This window comes from Agelaius phoeniceus, chromosome 21 (assembly GCF_051311805.1).
Source record: "Agelaius phoeniceus isolate bAgePho1 chromosome 21, bAgePho1.hap1, whole genome shotgun sequence".
NCBI classification, from domain to species: domain Eukaryota; kingdom Metazoa; phylum Chordata; class Aves; order Passeriformes; family Icteridae; genus Agelaius; species Agelaius phoeniceus.
Window position 1 is genome coordinate 6,111,259 of NC_135285.1, and position 20,330 is coordinate 6,131,588.

Consider the following 20,330-nt stretch of genomic DNA (forward strand, 5'->3'; position numbering starts at 1 on the left):
GCAGAGATCAGGGCTTATCTCTTGTGTCAAGGGTTTCAGCCTCAGTGACTGGTTGAAATTAGGCTCAGTTACAGAAGGTCTCTACTAGAAAGTTTCTGAGGAGAACCTTGGTTCCTATGGCATCCCAGCTTGGAATGCCATGCTGCAGGAAGGGTAAGGTATCTCTCTGGACTCTTAGAGCACAGCATGTTTTCAGAGGCAGTTCACTTTCATACAAATGCTCCTCCCATCCTGTTCACCTTGCTCCTTTACAGGCTTCACAGTGAATTCAGTGACCACTGAATTAACTGGCACTGAGCCCTTCCAGGACCAGGGCCTTAAGAAGAAAGTCAGGCTGGCCTTAAAGCAGATTGGCTTTTCCTAAGTGCTCAGATCCTGCCCCTTCCAAAGCCCAGGCTGTGGAGTGTGAACTGCAGATGCATCACAGAGTTCAGAGCAATCTGGACACTCAAATATTGTCCTGATTTTTTTCTCCTCTCACACAACTTCCTAACAATGCTCTCGTCCTCCACTGCTTTCTTCTGTTGACAAGCAGTATTGTGTCTTTTGGAGTGATGAAAGGCAAAGGCACTGAACAGCATCATCAACACGTGGCAGTTCCTTTCATTTTTAATTAAATATATGACAGCCAATGGACCAATAATGTACCTAAATAAACCACATTCATAGAACAAAGGAAGAAGACACTCTTGAGCACTAGGTTTAATACACAGCGGGTATCCAACGGATACAACGGAAAAGTTAATTCATTCAGAATTGTAAGGAAGCAACAGTTGTGCATTTTGATTTTTTTGCTCAGTTTCACCAGGTACAAACATTTGAACCAAGCCTCAGCATCAGGCAGGTCCATGGACAGAGTAAAAGGAGATGCTTGCTCATTATAATTGAGGGTATTTTCATTGCAAAACAAGGAATTACATATTTAATTAGCTTAGAAACTTTTTTTAAAACAAGGAAAGAGCTACAGAGAGGATCAGTGACAATTACATGAAATCAAAACAGTCTGCTAAAGCAGAAGTGTTTCAGTTCAGCAGAGTATCTCCCTCATTCCTTAAGTGCTCTCTTCTCCTTCAGCCCTCGTGTTGCTTTTCATCTATTCCTGATGACTGTTGCCCTCTGTGCTTCATCCACATACATGGTTGTCGTGGAGACCAGCTGTTTTCCCACTTTTAATTCTCTTTTTCCAGCACAAGCTGTCCTCCAACACCTGAGCTGTGGCAGACTCCTCCCTAAACAGTCTCAAGGAAATGTCTTTTCTATGGGTAGTGCCTGACTGCAGTGCCCTCTAGCTCTTGCCCTACTGCTAATTAATTGCCTCCTTCAGGTAATGAGAGGGAATTGACTCACAGCTCCAAGGCTTGTCTTCCCACTTATCTTTTGCAGAGACCAGAGTGACAGCAGCAGAAGCCCAGCCAAGGTGACAAGGTGGGTAGGATTCAGTGCTGAAGAGGATAATTTCAGTAGGAAGGTGTAGGGAAACAGCAGCCATGGTGCAGATGAATTATCTGCAGTGTTCTGATTGCCACAAATATCAGTGCTAAACTTTCTTGGCTTGGTCTAGATGAGAAAGTCTGGTGCTTCTGAGTGTTAAACATCATCCAAGTAGATGCCAATCCTCATGAGCAATTCCTCCCACAGATTTTGTGAAATGGAAGCACTGGTGGGAAGTTGCTCACCAATTTGCTCTTATCTGCTCCAGAGAATATGGACACCTGGCACTGCAGGGTCACTGACAAGGGCCACTGGAGGACAGGGCAGCCTCCAGCCAGGGAGGAAACCACACACAGTTCAGGTAGAGGGTTCCTTGGTTGGCACAGTTTCTGCAGGGAGCTACTGAGTTGTGTTCGTGCTCTGCTCGCCAAGCTTTGGAATATTAAAGGAAATGTAGTAGTGAAAACATGAAGAGTCTGAGTGGGCCAACAGCTACTGAGCACAAGAAGCCCCTCTGCAATATCCTTACATGCTGTGAACTTCTCTACAGCTGGATTTTCATTTGAAAAATAGAACCCCATTCTGGTTTTCTGAGCAGGGCTGGTCACTGGCTGTATGATTTTGTGTGGAGCTGAAGTTTCTTGGCTTGTTCCTTTGATCCAGCAAAGCTGGAAGGCCTGAGAGGTATCCTTGGAGCAGTCAAGCATTTCAGGGTATCCAACTTCCCTTTTTACATTAAATCTTCATTAAAAATCTGCCACTTTGCCCTCCCTTCCTTTGCAGAACATTGATGTGATGTCTGCAGGCAACTCTCCTGTTCTGTCCTCAGCTCTGAATCTATGGCACCAGTTAAATCCTTGCCACCAAAACCAGTTTTCAGGTTATGCATTATGCCTGTTGTTTCAATTAGGGAAAATGAAGCCCAAACTGGTTTCAGACTTTCAATTACTGGAACTGTTGGATCGTGCTCTGGTGCTCAAAGGATACTTTTTACTCTTTGATCCTTACTGAAGAGAAAATGTTATTTTTCAGCTCACAAAATCTTGAAGACACTGAAGCTTGTAGGCAAAGCTCATGTTACTCTAATAGGGATGTTATTCCTTTTCATGTGCTGCCTGAGGCATTTACCTTGCTGGTGGCCTGACTCAAAATCTAATGTGAGGCTTTCTGCAATTGCCCAGTTAAGAGTTCCCTCTTTACCTGGGAATGGTGACAGATTTCAGCAAGCTGAGCTTTTCTGTCAGCCTAGCCTGCTTCCATTCATCTCCTTATTGCTGGGAAATTGAAATCTTTTTATCCTGGTTTGGGCTGAGGTACAGCTTGCTGAAGGTCTGTGAGCAGAGGTTACCTCTGCAGTGTGAAACAGCTTTGATGCAGTGTGGATCTTGTTAGTTTGTGATGCAGCAGGTGAGACTCCAGAAACTGCTCAACTCGTGGAAGCACTGGTTTGGAAAACCCAAACCTTTGGGGTCTCAAGGCAGATAAAACCAAACCATTGGTTGTCATTAGCCTTGATGTAGTTGTGCCAAAGTCTCAGAGTAGAGCTCAACTGCTGGGCTTGGATTGCAGTGAGAGGCTGGGATCTGCTCCAGCTGAGATGGGAGCTCCACTGTCTCCCCAGTGTGGCAGCTGCTTTCTGGGACAAGGCTTTCTGAAACCTCACATCTGTCATCTGTCCCCTTCTGCTCTACTCCCATCTTGCCAACACGGTCAGAATCTTGAGTGCTTTTTGTCAGTAGGTTCAAGATTTTAGTGACAGGAGCTTTCACTACATGGGCATTGGAAGGGAAGCAGATGTGGTGGGTGGTACTGCCATGTGAAACAACTTCCCAAGGACAGTAGCACTAAATGGGGAGTTAAAGAGCAAAGCCTGACTCCCTTAACAACCAAGGCTGTATTTGCAGCCCCTCTTAGTTTTGCATCTAGAAGGAAGATTAGCAAATGTTACACAGAAAACAGATCTTGAAATAAGCTCATAGGGACACAAATTCTTGGGAAACAGGAATAAGAGAAAAATACATTTCAAATGACTGCAAAAAAGTATAATTTGTCAAGTTTTGCAATCTTATGAAAACAATTTAAAAGTGACACAAAAATATATATAAGTTTGAAAAATACTTAAAAGAAAAAAGTACAGATCTCACAATACCAAAACAAATTGACGTATGGTTAAAAAGAAAAAAAAAAGACAATGAATAACACCGTATTGGCAGTAAAAGTAAACCTCTCCAGGCAGTTGTGTTCTGTCAGTTAAAGTGTCAGTTTGTGGATCAAGGATCCATCTCTAACGTGCTCACAAGGACAACATGAACTCTGAGCATTAGCAGAGCCTCATAGCAGCGACTCAAATCTGAGAGCGAAGTGTACAAGGAAAGAGAGCAGCGAGTTACTGTGCTCTGAGGCCTGAAATGTCCCAGCTTGCATGGCCAGGGGCTCATCTTCCTTCTACCAGGCACAACAGCTTTTCTGAGTCCCTTCTAAGGGAAGATTTGTCAAAGAACTGTGATGAGCAGTGGGCTATGACACAGACAACTGTGCTGTTGAGTGCCTGGCTGTGAGGCAAACCTTGGCCTTCACCTTCTTGAGCCATTATAGGTCTGGAGTGTCACAGGTGAAGACCAGCTCAGTGGGACTCTCCTGTCACCTGTGTCACACAGACTGGAGTAATGCTGCTGATGGGACTGGGACTGCACTGGTAAGTGCTTCTGGGAGTCAATAGCAATAGGGCCTTCTGCTTCTGAGAACAGGGAGAAGATGTTGGGGTGGAACAAAAGGTGCTATTTCCCAGGACTGCCCTTCAGAGGGTGCCTGGAGACTCCCCACCTCCAATTCCAGCAGTTGTGCTGCTGTGAGCTTCCTGGGAAGGGAGATTATGATGTGACTGGGCACAGCTTGTGATGACATTGACTGAGGAAGGGCAGAACAGCTCCAGTCCCCTCCTGGGACTTGCACAAGGGGGGTACAGCTGCTCAGGACTAGGGCCTAGCAGAGTATAGTATGCAGAGGGAAATACTCTGGCTTTGTAGCCCTTCCCTACAAAACAGAACACTACTAAAAAAGGTGGTGAAGGACTGGAATGAAGATGTGTAGCCCTTTGTGAACAAACCTTGTGCCTTGTTGCACAGGCTCCCTTCGAGCCAAGAAGGTATAACTGGTTCTACTGATCATCCCTGACCTTCTGAGGCTGGGTGGGCTGGCAGATCCCACCAATGGGGACAATGGTACTGCCAATGGGGACAAAACAGACCTCTTGACTTTATTGGGGAAGTCTTACTTCCAAATGACCCACATAGAATTATGCTTCCATTAATGTGAGTCTTCTATTAAAAAGCCCTTAAGGGAGTGAATTAGCTTGAAAGGTCTTCTCTAGTTTCTCCATTTCTAAGCCTCACTAAAACTTATTTTTTAAAAAGTTCTTTTGGTCTATCTCTCTGGTATTGTGTCCCCCAGCCTTTCTAACCAAATAAATAACTCATCACTGCCCCACTGAGCAGCCAGTGCTGATTTAGGACTGGTGTTCTTGCAGACATCACAGGACCTCATGCAGTACAGCAAAAGGAAATTTTCTAAAAAGTGGGAAATAAACGTCACACTAGTGATCACACAACTAGGTCTTCAAGCTCATGGTCATTTGAGGCTCTCTGTGTGGTCTAAAATAAATGGTTAAAAGATACATAATGTAATTGTCTTTGTTTTTTGTTTTCTTTTTATACAGAAATCATACACACAGAACTTCAACCTGAAACTTCATAACAAAAAAGTCCACTAAGTTAAGGAAAGCATTTTGTTGTGCAAAAAGTCCCTCCCCCCTCCCCTATTCACCTTCATCTACTGAGGGTCTCACACACACACATAAAGTTTCCTTCCAACGGGCGAGTTGGTAAGAAAGAGTCCTCCCTATGTACAGTGAGTTAGAGAGAAGCTGGATACAGTGCTGGCAAGAGGCATTGGGTGATTGCCTCTATCTGGAAGTGTCCATGTTCTCCTCCTTAAAGTTACTGCAGTGCTCTATAACTTTCCTATGGATAAAACAAGGACAAGGAGAGAGGGTTTAGTTTAAAGCTTATTGCACCTCAGCTGTGGGACAGTAAGGTAAGACCTGTCCCAGAGTTGATTTCTGTGTTAACAGTGTCCTGTTTGTCTCTGAGACACAAACTGTGTCAAAACCAGTAAACTCCACAAAAGCAGCTCCCAGTTTGGAATGTCAAGTTATGGTAATGCATATCCAGATCCAGTTGTGACCATTCATTCATTACCCCCACACCCAAAACCTCAGATGCCTTGAAATCCCACCAGGAAATACATTAATACAAATGTTTGTCCTTCACTGTGCTGTCACCTGTCCCATCCCACACACTGTGTGTAACTGTGACTGTCTTCTGCAGGCTCCAGTACCCTCCAGAATCTAGGAACCCTCAGCTGTGGGAACACCTGCTGCCCACTCACCAGGTATGTATTCCTAGATCTCTACCTCTCTCTTCTATTCATCCTGCAGGTATGAAATTACAGCTCTCACTTTGCCAATGATCAGCTGGCTTTTACAGCTCTGAAAGGATGACTCCAAAGAAAGGTGTCACTGCAAGGGTGATGGACTCTACCTTCTGAAAAATGCTCTCATTTTAACTGTACAGTTGGCAGTTCAGTGACAGACCAGTATGATTCTGAAGACAGGCAGCCCACCCAAGTACAGGGAAAAGTGATAACTGGAGACTACTGGCCTAAGAACTGCAATTAGCCATGTGGCTCCCTTGCTCAACAAGCCAGTCTACAAGCCAGTTGCCTGGTAATGATCTGTGTGTACTGCCCACCTATAACATCTCTCTAGTATTCTGTTTTCATCCTCTTTTTCCTCTGCTTCTCCTGTATTCAATTCATACCTCTCGTACACATCACTACAGGCCTTGCTTTGGTAACCTCACTTTAGTGGAAGAATTAAAAACTAAACTAAGGCTAAACTGAGAGTTTGTGATGTGCACTGGTGTCCTACCGGGCCATTTCCTTGGTCTCTTGTCGTGCTGAGGCCATTTTAATCATGTCCTTCAGGAGAGGAATCCCACCTTCTTTGATCAGCAGTGGGCAGTACTTGTCAGCTGCAGAGAAAAGAATAAATCAGGTCCTTGTGAACCCTCACAACAGTGTACAAAGAGTGGCAGGAGGGGAAGGAGAAGGATCAAAACAGTGAAGGAATTTCCTACACACCAAGTCTAATTAGCTTTATTTGACTGTGCTGCCTGGACATTCCTGCATGATTCAAAGGTTTTCTCTACCTACATAGTTTATCTTGCAAGACCTTTGCTGCTGACAGCCTCAGGTTCACCCCCTCAACTTCTACAGTGCAGGGAATATGATTTCAAACAGAGAACTTACGGTAGACAGAGACCAGGTTATAGAGCGCCCAGGTGGCCCAGTGCTGGCTGACTGGGGAGATCCCTTGTGGAAGAAGTCGAAGGATTGGTTCAAATGACCTGCACAGAAATATTACAGAAGTTGTTAAAAATCCAAGAGCTATTTCTTTCGACACCTTTGCCACTCACAGCAATACAATACAGCAAGGGATCTGCTCATAGATACCACAGCAGTAAATCCATTGGCATTTCAGGGCAGTGCTGGCAGGATTACAGCCCCCACCACTTCAGCACAGAAACACTGCTCAGAGAAATAGCTGCAATGAAGGCAACTGAGCCCAGGAATTGATTTCCATCTCCATTAGGCATTTCCTCACAAGAGCTGAAATCCAGCAGTACTGATCAGTTGGAGGAGAGACAAAACCAAACTATACCCGGGCAAAGCTGGCTGCACACGTGCAAGGGTTCCTGTGTTTCTTCTAACAACAATACTATCCTGTCCATACTGTAAACAGGCACTGGAATGCCAGTTCTGGAACCTTGCCAAGCACTAAGGAATTCTGAGTACCTGATAACCTCTAACAGGAAGGGGTTTAGAGGATTCCAGCAGTTGTATTAACCTTTGAAGGGATTTCTGGTACCTGTGCCCCAGAGAAGAGTGAAAGCATGTGGCTTTGGGAAGCAAACAGACTTAAAAGGACAGATTGCAAAGGACAGCAGTATCAGAAGAAAATGCTTAGGCAGTCTCAGACAGACCATGATTTTCCTGGACTACTCAATTTCAGCAGAAACTTGCAGGAGAAATTCTGCTGGGCTGCCAAACTTCTCGCATAGGAATTGTCAGGTAAGGTGTCTAATTTCAGCATCTTATGTAACATGTTTCAAAGGAAGATGTAAAATCCTCACTAAAGAATATGTCCCTGAAGATGTTTCTCCTTCACTCTGAACAGAGCCTCCATGCTAGGCTCTCTCTTCCTTTCTCTCTGTTGGTGTTTCCTTCCTCTGACAATTCTGGCTCCCATGTGAGTGGGCCAATCTTTTCCACTGCTCACCTGTAATTGATATTTCTCCTGGAGTTGATATCCCAGCTCTGGATGGCTGCCCACATCCTCTTCACAACTTCTTCTCTGTGAGGCTCACAGATCCCCCAGGCCTCTAAACCATCAAACATGATATGGGAGAGCACTCCACAGGCATTATATGACACCTCAATCCCATCAGCTTTGCTCTCCAGCAGGTTGCTGCCAAGACAGAAGAGATCACTTAGAGCTGCTGATGCAGTAAAGATTCACAAGTCTCCAGGTGTTTCAGGAGAAGATGATCACCCAGCTGGTGACCATCCAGGCACTCACCTGAACACACTGATGAACTGGGAGGTCATGAGCTGTGGCCGGAGCTCCTTCACCTCTGCCACATTGCCCAGGAGGCCCAGCATGTTGCGGTGCAGCTCCTGTTTCTCTGGGAACTCCTGGCCAGGCAAGGAACAGGATTATACACAGGTAGGACTCTGGTGATGCTGACAACAAGCAACCCTGGGAAAAGGCTGTACAGCACATCTAGAAAAGCTCAGTATTTTTGGGTAGTCAGCAATGGCCCCTTGGCAGGTGCCAAATGGTGCTGAAGGTATGTGTGAAAAGGGAGGATCAAAACAAGGCCCACTGTTCACTGCTGCTCTGCTTGAGGGGGCTGAGCAAAGATGGGCAAAGGGGAAGATGTGTTCACTATCAGTTTCTCTGTTCTACTGGCTGGGTGGAATGATGTGAGAAAGAAGAACTTACACAAGCTTTTTCTTTCTTATTTGTGAAGTGTAGGAAGTAATGCTTGGAGAGGAGCAGAGCCAGGGATCCTGCCCAGGCACCTGCATCTCCACTGCTCCTGTCAGCATCTCTCCAGAGACAATCAGACACTTACTTTCAAGCACTCCAAGAACAGTTTCATGCCACTGTAGTTAAGGAACATCTCACAGTTATCTGGGGTCTCATCAGTGATGTTCCAGAGGGCACTCCAGGAGAACTCCATCACCTGATCACACTATAGGGAAAAGGACAGAATCAGAGCTTTGCTAATGCAGGAGCCTAGTGCAAACCAATCACCTGTTTCCTCTCTGGCATCACCCTAGATGACTTCAGAGGTAAGAAAACCTTGTTGTTCACTTTCCACTTGTCAGTAAGTGGGTTTTTTGTTTAACATTTTTGCCTCCCTGTCACATTCCCCTGCCCTCACCCTGGAACAAGAAATTCTGCAGCATCAGCTGAGATGTCTTGTGTTTGTTAGAGAAGCTGAGTTGGCACTCTGGGCTGATTTCCATGCCTAAGTCAGATGGAAGAGAAAATACTCCATGTATATGTTTTTCTTTGAGAAACACTCACTGTTTTATCAGCCAACTTCTTCTGAATCAACTTTAGCATTGTCTGTGGGCAAAGAAAGAGGAAGAGTGAGAAACAGTTCAAAAATCATGGACCTAAAACTTAATCAGCCCTGCAGTATCACAACAGTTATGGCCAAATTTGATCTTTTGTAGAGAACCTACTTGATATATCTTTCTCTAAACCAGTGGGTCATGTTCCAAGCTGTAAGTATTCACAAAGCTGAAATATGCCACAGTCCCTGAGCTGTTGAATTTGCAGTTGACTCAGTTTTGAGCTGTATGACAAGGTCTGGGATGTGCTATAACTGCACCAAAGCAACAGCCTTTGCAGTTCTTGGAAAAGGTGGGGGATAGGGGTTGAGTTGGGAAATTGATGCAAACTTGGGGAGAAGCAGAAGGAGACAGTCACAAGGTGGTACCAGATCTAGGAATAACCTCATTTGGTGAGGTCAGGTTTTAGGTTACAGTGCTTTCCTGCCCTCACACCAGCCTGTCTCTGAGATCATAACCTCCAGTGCTGCTAAGCAGGTAAAGGGGTGGGTTCCAGGAGAACTCAACGTTGCTGGGACACTGGTTCCCTTCTGTGATACTGCGAGGTTGGATCATGGCTGGAGGCATTTGATGGACAGCTGTAAGGGAATTGTCCTGGCCTGGGTTAGGGATAAGCAGACACCTTGGGACCATACCAACCATGACAAACCCCATCTTGCCCACAGCTTCTTTGTGGTCGTTGTCCACCTGGCAGACCAGGGCGTTGCAGAGGTGCACAGCGATGCGCTGGATGGACTCGTCCTGCCGGCTCTGGTTGAGGATGTTGAGCAGGAGCTCGTTCACTCGGCGGTACTGGAACTCCAGCTCCTCGGGAATGCTGAAGTTACACAGTGTCAGGCAGCAGTTCCGCTGCACCTGGGGCAAAAGGAAGCAAACACTGGGCCAGGTGGCTACAAAAGCACACACCCCACCATGTCATGCTTCCTTGCTGCTTGGTACTCAAAGCATCTTCTTGCCTGACTACAACTACTGAGATTTCTGTTCTCTGATCTTGTGCTGTGCTTTAGCCATGCTCCATGACCATCACTCCAGTCTCACAAGGCCACCCAATTATCCAGGGCCCATTGCTTTCCAAGCCAGTTCCTCACTGTCTATTGGCTCTCTACACAGCTGACTTCCAGTACAGAGATTTGAGATGTTTCTTTCTGTTTTCAACATGCCCTTTACCCACACAACAATTTCACCCCACAGTCAGTGCTGGGTATCTGTGTGTCATACACATGCTTTGACCACTGTTCATGGATAAAAAGGAGCACCCTGCATGTAATCCCCATTGCTGAGTGGAGACCAGGAGCAGACATGGGCAGGCAGTAACTTCTCTGCCTTGTTTAACTCCCTGCAGGCAGAGGAAACCCAAATGCTGACACCAGGCTAAAGAATTGATACAGGGAAAGAGGACAGTGGGAACCAAAGATGCCTGGGCTCTTACTGTGACCTCCTGGTAGGACTCCATGCCATTGAGCACCACCTGGATGACCTGGCGCCGCAGCTTCACGCTCTGCTCCATGCGGTACTCGGAGTTGGTCAGGTAGAACAGCGCGGCGCTGCCCGTCACCTGGATGTTTTTGTCATCCTTGTGGCACTTGAGGGCTGTGATCACCAGCTGCAGAGAAACAACACAGAGCTTCAGTGCCACAGACTTGCTGCTGATTCTTGGAGTGACTGTTAGAAGCCCACAAGGAAAGCGTGGTCCAGGCATTGCAGGAACGTGCTTAGGAAATGAAGGTACCCAGTTCCACCGCGCTACTGGAACTTCATCTGGAATGGCCTGGGTGGAAGAAAAGACTGGGAGTGCAAAATTCCCCTTCCCAGGGTGAGGCCAAGGCTTACCTGGAGGGCTCTCAGCAGCTGGCTGCAGCGCTCGATGCGGGCAATGTCGAAAAGCAGGTTGATGGCCCGGGAGGTGATTTCTGGCCGGTGCTCGGTGTAAGCCTCGATGGCATTCAGGACTTGCTCTTCGTTCTTGTCTCCACTCACCTGCATGGAAGAGCAAAAAGAGTCAGGGAAGAAATTATGAAGGAGGAAAACCAACATGCAAGGAAACTCTGGAAGGTCAAAGGGTATACCTTCCCTCTGCCCTGAGAGTAGATTCAGCCCAGGATGAGACAGAGGTTGAGTCACTTGGGGCAGGAGGGTGCTATTTGAAAATAGGACTCCTACTGTCTTAAATCCTTTTCTGTAGTCACAGACATCCTCCAGGAAGGATGATTTCTCCATGCTTTCCTCCAACGTTTTTCAATCCTTATAAAAACTATGTGGGGTACAGGTCTTGCTTTCTGGCAGTTTTCTTGCATCATGAAGTAGTTATTGAAAGATCAGAGCTCAGCTGTCACACCCAAGATCCAAAGAACTCCACCCTTCTGGCAGCCAGGGTTCTCATGTTCTTTCAACTTCTAACAAGTTCCTACTGCCAATATTCCTGCAGCCTCCTTACCTTGTAGGCTGGAATATGGGTCAGGCGGCAGAGGGATGTTTCAAAAAGGCCCAAGAACTGCAGCGGTCGTTTCAGACCCCGGAAAGGAGCAATGCTGCTCTTTGCTGGCTCAATGCTGGGGTGAAAACACAAGAGATTGCTCATGTTGGTACCATGTTTCTTCAGGTGTCTCCTGCCACAGAGATGGCTGCCAGCCCTCCATTCACTCTGACTGTACTGCTTCAAAGCTACATTTCATTTTATACCAGGCAGCTGCTTATGAACATAACTCTAAATATTCATCCCAGGTGATCCTGAGTGGAAGGTGAACATGCTGAATGGAACCAGCAGCAAGAATTACTGCAGACAGGATGCAGCTTTCCCAGGTAAAATCTGTCCCGGAAATTCATTAGTTGGAGTGAAAATTTCCTCTTAAAGGGCTGTAGATTTCACTTGTCCAATGCATGTGTAATGTGATAAACATGCGAAGTCTGTTTCTGTTAGCATGCAAGAACACTGTTTTGGCTGCCATGTTCCTTATTGACCAAGAGCCAGTGCGTTTTCACCAGCTCTGGTGAAAGGAGCCAGTACTGTCTCACTTTTTTGATTCTGTTCAGCAAGTGCTTAATAGGAGGGCAGAGCTCTTGGCTGATGTGGAAAACCAGACCTCTAGGTCTGCCTCTGCTGAGGGGCACCAGGATTTCCAAATATCTGCCCAGTATTCAGGTCAAATCTAAAACAGGCCTTTAGATTCCAAGGTTTTCCTTTAGATTCCTAAAACACACAGCCTTCCTATGAGTGCTGATGTATTGACTCAGTGTATAAATGTTCTGTCAGAAGAGCCTGGATTTCCACAAGGATAAGAGTATTCTGTGTAGGAAATGTGTAACGGGCTTTGGAGTCTTTTCAGAAAAAAATCCAGCAGAAGATCCCTGGGAGAATGTGTGTGGGGAAAAGAACTGAAATGCTTCAGATATGCATGGCAGGCAGATGGAATGAATTCTTTATTACTCTTACAAGTCCTTACTTGTGTTGCATACAGCAATCACAGCTGATTCTCACACTAGTCTCTACTGTCAGGGGAACCTGGCAAGAGTTGTATCCTGCTTTTTAGTACTGATTAGACCTACAGAATTTGGGAACTCAGAAGAGGGAATTGTTCTTAGTTCATCTTTGACTGATCTATCCATCCAAGCAGACCTCAGTAACTGCTGTTTGCTTACCTTGTCTGGCCCATCTTCTCCTCCATGCTGGGGATAGTGCAGTTCTCCAGCATGGTGTGCCCTGAGATGTCAAGTGAAGTGAGGTTCACCAGGTTCTCCACAAACAAGTTTAGAACCCGCCGGGTCAGCTTGAACTTGTAATAACTGGACAGATGGTCTCGGGAGATATCCAGGTGCCTGCAAGAGAGAGAGAGCATCTCACAGCCTGGAAAGCATTAGCTGGGGCTTCTCCCTCCCTGCCAGAGCCAAGTGTGATTATTATTTACCATTATTTCCTTCCCAAGATACAGGAATGTGGTTCTGTAGGTTCTGGCAGCAGCAGCTGGCCCTGTGTCTAACCAAAGCACACAGGTATTTGGTAGAGGGCTACTTGGAATGGACCACAGTGAATCATCTAGCCCACACATCACAAAGGAAATTGCTCCAGGCTCAGAAACTGCCTTTTCCAACCTCCATCACAGCAGCCACCTGAGCATTTCTACCTGGAGATTTAGATGCACCAGAAGATCTGTGCATTCCCAGAAACGTATCTTGCCTTATCCCACAAATTAAGTTGCACAGGGTGTTGTCAGCTTCCCCCATCTTATAATTTTTCCACCCCAGGCTATTACATTATCCTGATTTCTTTCAGGTATTTAAATGCTTAACCTTTGAGGAAATCTTGCTGCTAAGAGAGTGGTGGGACAAACTGACCAGCATTGTGTGCAAGTGGGGTTCTTTACAGGACAGAGAGACTTTGCTGGCTCATACCAAAGACTGGAGCAAACATCCCACTCACAAAAGGGTCTTCTACCTGTTGCACACCAAGTGGGGTGATGGGGTCACATATAAGTTGTTTTTTGTTTTTCCAATGGGAAGTTTCTGCTAAGTGGTGCCTTCTTACAAGCAAAATTCAGGCTGCTGTTAGACGTGTCAGATATGTACAGTGACGAGTACAATCAGTGAGCCTGTTCACAGGAAGGTTTGTAAGCTGAGCCCAGCAGTGAGTGCCTCTCTGACAGCAGGCAAGAAGACCATTCCTGAAAGACCTTTCCCTATGAGCTAGAGAAGGATAAAGAAGGAAGAACAGATCTGCTGACCTGAGCTTGCGAAGCTGTGCAATCACTTGGATGTGCTCCTCTGAAAGGTCCATGTTGTAAAGCACTAAGGAAACCAGACTGTCCTTCCACTGGGTCAGGAATGCCACATCATTCAGCTGGATCCCAGAGAGGTCGAGAGCTGCGAGAGAGGCCAGGGGCCGCAGCAGCGTCTCCACGTTCACCCCCTCGATCAGCCGGCCCAGGTTCAGGATGCGCAGGCGGCTGAAACCTTCAAAAGTGAAGTCCTTGACCAAGACCTGGCGGGTGGGGTTCACCAGGCAGTCGTCCTCACAGCCCCCAGGGTTCTCCTCCTCGTAGAAGATATTGCTGCAGCCAAAGAGGCTCAGGGAGATCAGTGTGTGGCTGAAGCTCACCAAGGTTTGCAGGCTCTTGGCTGTCAGCTTCTCACAGTTAGTCAGGTAGAGCTCAATAAGATCCTGAAAAAAGGGAAATCAAGGTTAGAGATATTTCACAGGTAAAGTGCCCACCCTGTTTGCCCCACACCTCCCACTGGGACAGCCTGAAATCATTTATCACCCAACTTGACCAGTGTCCTATGCCATTTCCAACAGTGGCTTTGGGAGCTGAGAAGGAAGAAGCTGAGGTTAGTCCAAGCAACCCTACCTGCTTCCTGATGGCCTCCAGGTCCTGGTCCTGCACAATGTGTTCCCGCAGGTGGATCCGAGCTAGCCTGGTGCTCCGTGGGTCTGAGAAGAGGGTGAAGAAGCTTTCATGGGGTTCAAAGATGCTGTCTGTCTTCACCAGCTCCACGTACCTGTGTGGGGCAATGGTGTTAGCACAGCACAGGCTCAGCCACAGCTCTGGAACCTGCACTGGTGACAAGGAAGTGTGAGAGAGTTGTGAGCACACACCAACCCACCCCCTCCCAGTATCACCCAGATCAGCCTTTGGGGCAAAGCAGCTCACCCACCTCTTATGGCACAGAACCAATGATCCCTAGGAAAATCTTGGGCAAAGATTTGTGCAGGACTCAGTGTGTGAGCAAACTGGATTCTGGCAAGCACAGACTCCAGGAATTTTTTCCCGAGCTGTTTAAACTTAGTAATTTGATTTTTTTACCCCCCCATTTTTCAGAAAATTAGCTGGCCAGAATTCTCTGCCAGACTTTGTGAGCACAAGTTCAGCCAAGAGAGACTGTGACAGCCAAATTACATAAATCCCTGGAAACAAGTTGCTTTGTAAAACTATGGGAGCAGCAGCCTTAAAATTTAACATCTGTTAGCACTTTGGACTCTAATTTCTCTGCTTGGACAGAGTGTTGTAATGCTTCAGTGATAGGAAATGGGAAGGCTTCTTTGTTGCTCACTGACATTCTAGGAAGAAGCAGTGACTGTTTCACTCTGGGTTTACTCTTTTCATTTCCCTTTTTACAGCATCACGTTGAGCTCTGACTAACTTAGAAAGGGTGACTACCACAGAAATTAGAATGATAGCAGTACAAAAGGGAACACTTCCTTCTGAAGTTCGTGCAAACCCTTATTTGCCCATATGATCAGCTGGAGAACTATACTCCCCCTTCTCTGAGCTCCCAGCTCTTCCCAAACCAGGCCTGAAACGTACTCATTGACAAGCTTGTCACAGATCTCGCTTGGCAGGAAGATGTCGGGGTGGAGCCGCAGCGTTTCGTTGTCCAGGAGGTAGCAGAGAGTCCCCTCCAGGTTGCGAAGGCAGTAATCAGTGCACAAGGTCATCAGAGACTCAGGACTGTCAGATGCCATCTTGAGGGAAATTATGGGAAGGGGAAGAGCAGAAGGAAGTGTTTGATGCAGGAGATCCTTCCCTCAGATGAAGTCCTGGGACGAATTTATGGGGCCATCAGGATAGCTATAAGCAGAGAAGGGAAAAAAGATGCATTGAGAAAGGCACAACTGCAAGTGTCCCACAAAGCTGTCACAGCAGCAGGATATTGTATTTACAGCTCATCACTTGCTGACCTCAAAAGGACCTGCAGCAGTTTGGCCTCTCTGGCAGTGTTCCCTTAATTCCTTGATATTCCTACTCCAAGGGGATACTGTGGGAATGAGTTAGTGTGATGTGTTTGGAAATGAGGCTACATAGCAAAATGTTTCCTCATTGCAGGGTTATCTGGCTGACAAAGGCCCTTGGAAAGGGAAGTGGTAGAAGCCACATTGCTTGGTTTCCTTCAGGGTGGGTTGGATAAACCAGCAGAACATTTACTGTCAGCATAATCCTTTGTAAGGCACTGGTGGGATCTGTGGCCCTGCATCTCCTGCCTGTCATTCTATTTGCCAACATTCCAAGTCAAGTTTCATTTTCAAGTTCAGTGTTTCTCTGTAGTGCCAAGCCAGAAGCTTCATGCAAATCCTTGAACAAGAGCGTGAAGTGGATCAGAAGGCAGAGGGAAACACAGAGTGGTCTGGGATCCGCCTGAGTGCAGTGTAAAGGCGAGGCTGTGACTGTGCTGGACACCTCTACATCCAGCTCACCCTCACCACCCCAAATCTGTCACAAAGAGTGACTAAACTGGAAAAAGGCAAAGTGCTTTTGCCCTTCTTCATTTTTAGAACAGGATAAAGGATGGGTGAGGCAGACAACTGGGGGAAGCTATTTCTGTTTTCAGATTTGAAATGACCTGACTGCTCTGGTATCAAGACTTGCTCAGTGGGGTCCCAAGGGACCTATCAGAGAAGGTAGCTTGAAGACCAGCAGTGACATTTCACTTTCAAAGGGTCAAATCACATTACAAGCAAACCTAAACTTTTCTAAATATTTCCACAGATACGAAAAATTGCATTTAAATGTTTATTTTTGATATAAAACCTGTATCTTATCAAAAGTCCGTCCCTGCTGGCCCTGAAAACACTGATGCTCTGGAGGTAGTTGTTATTCTCTGCACCACAGCTGAGCAGCCATTGTTGGAGAAGTTGTTGCAAAATGTCCTGAACCATATTCTGTTTCTGATCTTTATCCCGCAGCAGGACACTTGTGTGTCACCATCTCTCTGCTTCTCTAAAGCCTCTGCTGCTCTCTTTCCTTCACTCCTATGGTATCAGTACAAGAAAGAAGAGCTTAACTCCCGTTCCTCAGCTTAATCACTCTAAAAGGTAATGCTGAGGCAAAAAACCCCAAAACTTCAGCAATCATACAAATTATACTTTAAACTCTCTCCAATCATGATGTTAAGGGAGGAAGTTGCTCCTTTGGTCACTGAGTGCTGACAGGGGGTTACAAGAACATAAAACTGAGACTTTTCAATAGTGCCACAATAGCTCCATTGAGGTGCATGAGGTCCAATCAACAAAAATGGAGAGTTTTCACTTTGATAAAGGAGGAGCTCCACAATCCACAGTTCTCACCTTTGGAGTTAACTAAGGTGAGAAGTCAAGGCTGAAATGTGCCACTGAGTGCACAGTACTGTCTCCATGGCTGGGAGGTCCTGGCAAAGGGAATGAAGGTGGGAGGAAGCTGTCCTGTGTCTGCTTTGGAGATGAATCGGCCTCACCTCCAGAACAAGTCCCTCTCGCAGATTTTGCCTGAAGCTTGCTGGAGAGAATCTTTCCAGAAAGGCAAGATCAACAGGAAGATCTGAACCAGCTGGGGAGCGTGTTCTGCTGTCCCTACCAGTTCCCCTGTGCCATCAGACAGGAGGTCCCTGCAGTCAGTGTTCTTCCACTGTTTACTACCGACGGCCAGAGAACTCGAAAACAAATTCCCATTGACAACCTATTGTCACGTGCAGCTGGAAACGGCCAGTGCTTGGGACTTGGCCAAGCAGCTCAGAGCACCAGAGGGCAAGGACTGCCTTCCTGTGGCTCTGACAAGCCTCTGTTCCCTCTCTGCTGAGACCAGCACAATGCAGCTGGTTGATCTCAGCCCTGAAGAAATCAGCTGCCTTTTAACTTCTGAGCTCCCCGTGATCCACCAACACAATCCCAGGCAGAAGTTTAATATCAAGAATAGTTCAACTGTCCCACTGAAATAGGAGCAAAGAAAAGCTTTCATTCTCCTGATTTATCACAGCTATCTGAGCAGCTGCTGTGACCTTTTCTCCAGGACACAACACAAGCTGGCCTCTCCCTCCTTAGACTGAAGACATGACACCTCAGCAGCAGAGAGGGAAGTAAAAATGCTAATAGCTGCCCTGATCAATACTGTCTCTAGTCATAACTTCCATGTGTGACAAAAAGAAAAGAACTGGAGAGGCTGGAAAATCATTAACATTTGTCTAACTGTTCTCCTCAGGAAGCTTCACACAGGATGAAGCTGCCTAGTGACTGCCCCCAGTGCTTTTCCAGTAATGAGCTGCCTGGTGCCATGTGGGTTTTCGTAAAGACAAATGCATGAAAGATGCTGAAAATTCAAGAGCAAGAACTGAAAAGTGACCAGCTTCAGCTGCCAGTATTTTTTCCAATTTATTTCTCTGACAGATTTGCTTCCATCTTAGTGCACTAAGGAGCTGAGTTCCTCAGAGCCTTGGGAGCAGGGACACAAAAGCCCTTTCCACGGGCACACGTGCAGTAACAGCACCCTCCTGCCATCCACGGACCCAAAACCAGGAATAGCACAGGCAGCTCTACTTACCCCCTCCCCAGCATCCAGGACCCCCCAGGCTCTTTGCAAATATTGCTTCTTTCCAGGCTGGATCTGCACTGTTACAGCATTACCTGCTGCACTGGCACGTGAGGCTGGGGACCTCTCCTGGGGCTGCCAGTGCCAATATCCTCTCCCTTGGACTTCAGACCCATCATCTCTCGCAGCCTCTCTCCAGGCAGTGCCCGGAGCCAAGCCAAGCCTGACTCACCGTGGCTCCACGCCAACCACACAACGTTTACGCTGTTGCTACAAAAATGATTGGCAAAGCTGACTGTTCCAGCATCAGGGACTCATCCAAGGAGAGGGCAAACAATATGCACTGACATGAGCTGATTACAGCGACTTCAGAATTACAAATGTAATGTAAATGCAGAGTTTGGCACAGGTTATGCTCTGAAGGGAAACTGCACTGTCACTTTAGCTGGCATCCTGCAGCTGTAAATCACTGTGATTTCATTAATTGATGGGTCATTGCTGCCTCTGTGGGGAAACACGATCCCTTCTGACACTAGGGAAAGTGAAGTAGGAGAAGATGGAACTCTCCTCTGTCCCAGCAAAGCCTGCAACTCCCAAACTTGTAAGGCAGCCAGGCTGACATCCTAAATGAGACGGCTCGGACTCGTCGGGGAATGCGTTGATCTTTACCTGCCTGCAGTAAAGATGTTCCTTCAGCTCACTGAATTAAATTTCATCACGGATTTTCATTCCATAGATCACCTGCCCAAGAACCCTACCCGGAGTCTCTGGTCACGGCTCTCTGGGCGCTGAGGCTCCATCAGCCCGCGATGGTGTCTGTGCACCCCGCGGGCAGCGCTGGCCCCGAACCCGAGCCCTCCCTCGTCCCCGAGGCACTCAGAGGTCACCTCGCCGTGCAGCACCGGAGCTGCTGCCGCGGGCCGGAACCCCGTCCGGCGGGGCCCGGCTGCTCCCGGCAGTCACGGGGAGGGGATGGGGACTGCGCCGGGGGCACCGTCCGGCACTGCCGGGGGCGGCGGTTCCTCCCCTCGCCCGGGCGGGCAGGCCTGTTGCCCCGGGTCGGGCTGGGGAGGGGGGCACCGGTACTCACCTGGCGCCATGGGGGACTGGTCCCGGCTGGTCCCGGCTCCCCGGGGCGGGCCGGGGTCCGCGTCCTGCTCGGGCCCGCTCCCCCCGCCGCAGCCTCCGCTGTCAACAAACCCGCCGTCACTTCCTCCGCCCGCGCCGGAAGCGCCAGCGAGTCCTTCCCCGGAAACACCGGCCCGGCCGGAACGCTCGGTCAGCGGGGACCCGGCGGGGACGGGGACGTTCAGTGACGTCACAGATCCGTGACGCCACGCGGCGGAGGCGCTGACGTCACCGCGCGGGGCAGAGCTTGGCCGCGGCGTCCCGGCAGGGCCTCCCCGGGACAGGTCGGCGCAGCCCGGGCTGTCCCTCGCTCAGGAGCTGCGGCTGCCGTCGCCGCAGAGCCAAGGTCCCGCCGCGCCTCCTCACTGAGCGGGGCCATTCCCGCGAGCCCCGCTCACGGTTGCCATTGGCATGGGCCGCAACGTGCCCGGGACAGCGCGACCACCCCGCGTGTCTCCTCAGTGCTCGGGGGACCGGCTGCTCCAGCCCGCGGGGGCTCTCCTGGCGCTTGGTGCCTGGGGAGGGACCCACGCCGTGTCCCGCAGGCCGAGGGGCGCGGGGAGCCGGGACAGGGCAGGGACCGGGCCCGCGGGGCTCCGGGAGCGCCCCGAGGAAGACAGGGGGCGGGGCTTACCGGCCTGTGAAGCAGCGGGGGCGGGGCTTGGTGCTATGGGCGGAACTGAGAGGGGCGGGGCTTTGCCCGGAGGGGGCGGGGCCAGGCGCTCAGGAAAGGCGCCCTGG

The 20,330-nt window shown here is 48.4% G+C and overlaps 1 protein-coding gene and 1 long non-coding RNA gene across 3 annotated transcripts; one reads left to right on the forward strand and one right to left on the reverse strand.

The window, feature by feature from the left end:
* Positions 1 to 593: 593 nt before the first annotated feature.
* On the reverse strand, positions 594 to 20,203 carry ZER1 (zyg-11 related cell cycle regulator). 2 transcript variants are annotated; one of them, XM_054646583.2, is made up of 16 exons: positions 19,552 to 20,203; positions 15,492 to 15,755; positions 14,535 to 14,685; positions 13,911 to 14,347; positions 12,832 to 13,008; positions 11,630 to 11,744; positions 11,026 to 11,172; positions 10,625 to 10,798; positions 9,835 to 10,050; positions 9,146 to 9,187; positions 8,688 to 8,807; positions 8,129 to 8,244; positions 7,829 to 8,017; positions 6,799 to 6,896; positions 6,419 to 6,521; positions 594 to 5,450 (listed from the first exon to the last, which is right to left on the reverse strand). In XM_054646583.2, the coding sequence occupies exons 2-16, from the start codon at positions 15,647 to 15,649 to the stop codon at positions 5,393 to 5,395; spliced, it is 2,301 nt and encodes a 766-aa protein (XP_054502558.1). In that variant the 5' UTR covers positions 15,650 to 15,755; positions 19,552 to 20,203; the 3' UTR covers positions 594 to 5,392. The 2 variants fall into 2 exon arrangements, with proteins under 2 accessions (XP_054502558.1, XP_054502559.1); XM_054646584.2 differs by lacking the exon at positions 9,146 to 9,187.
* On the forward strand, positions 9,944 to 11,458 carry LOC143695579 (uncharacterized). Its single transcript, XR_013184952.1, has 2 exons — positions 9,944 to 10,081; positions 10,538 to 11,458. It is a non-coding gene; the product is annotated as an uncharacterized LOC143695579 (long non-coding RNA).
* Positions 20,204 to 20,330: the final 127 nt, after the last annotated feature.

What these genes read in the sequence shown, in the direction of transcription:
- ZER1 (XM_054646583.2), bottom strand. Translation starts at nt 15,649, where the DNA reads ATGGCATCTGACAGTCCTGAGTCTCTGATGACCTTGTGCACTGATTAC. An exon ending in TGTTCTTGGAGTGCTTGAAA is followed by an intron (nt 8,245 to 8,687) that starts GTAAGTGTCTGA and finishes TTGCCTGGCCAG; the next exon opens with GAGTTCCCAGAGAAACAGGA. An exon ending in AGGAGAAATATCAATTACAG is followed by an intron (nt 6,897 to 7,828) that starts GTGAGCAGTGGA and finishes ATTTCTGTGCAG; the next exon opens with GTCATTTGAACCAATCCTTC.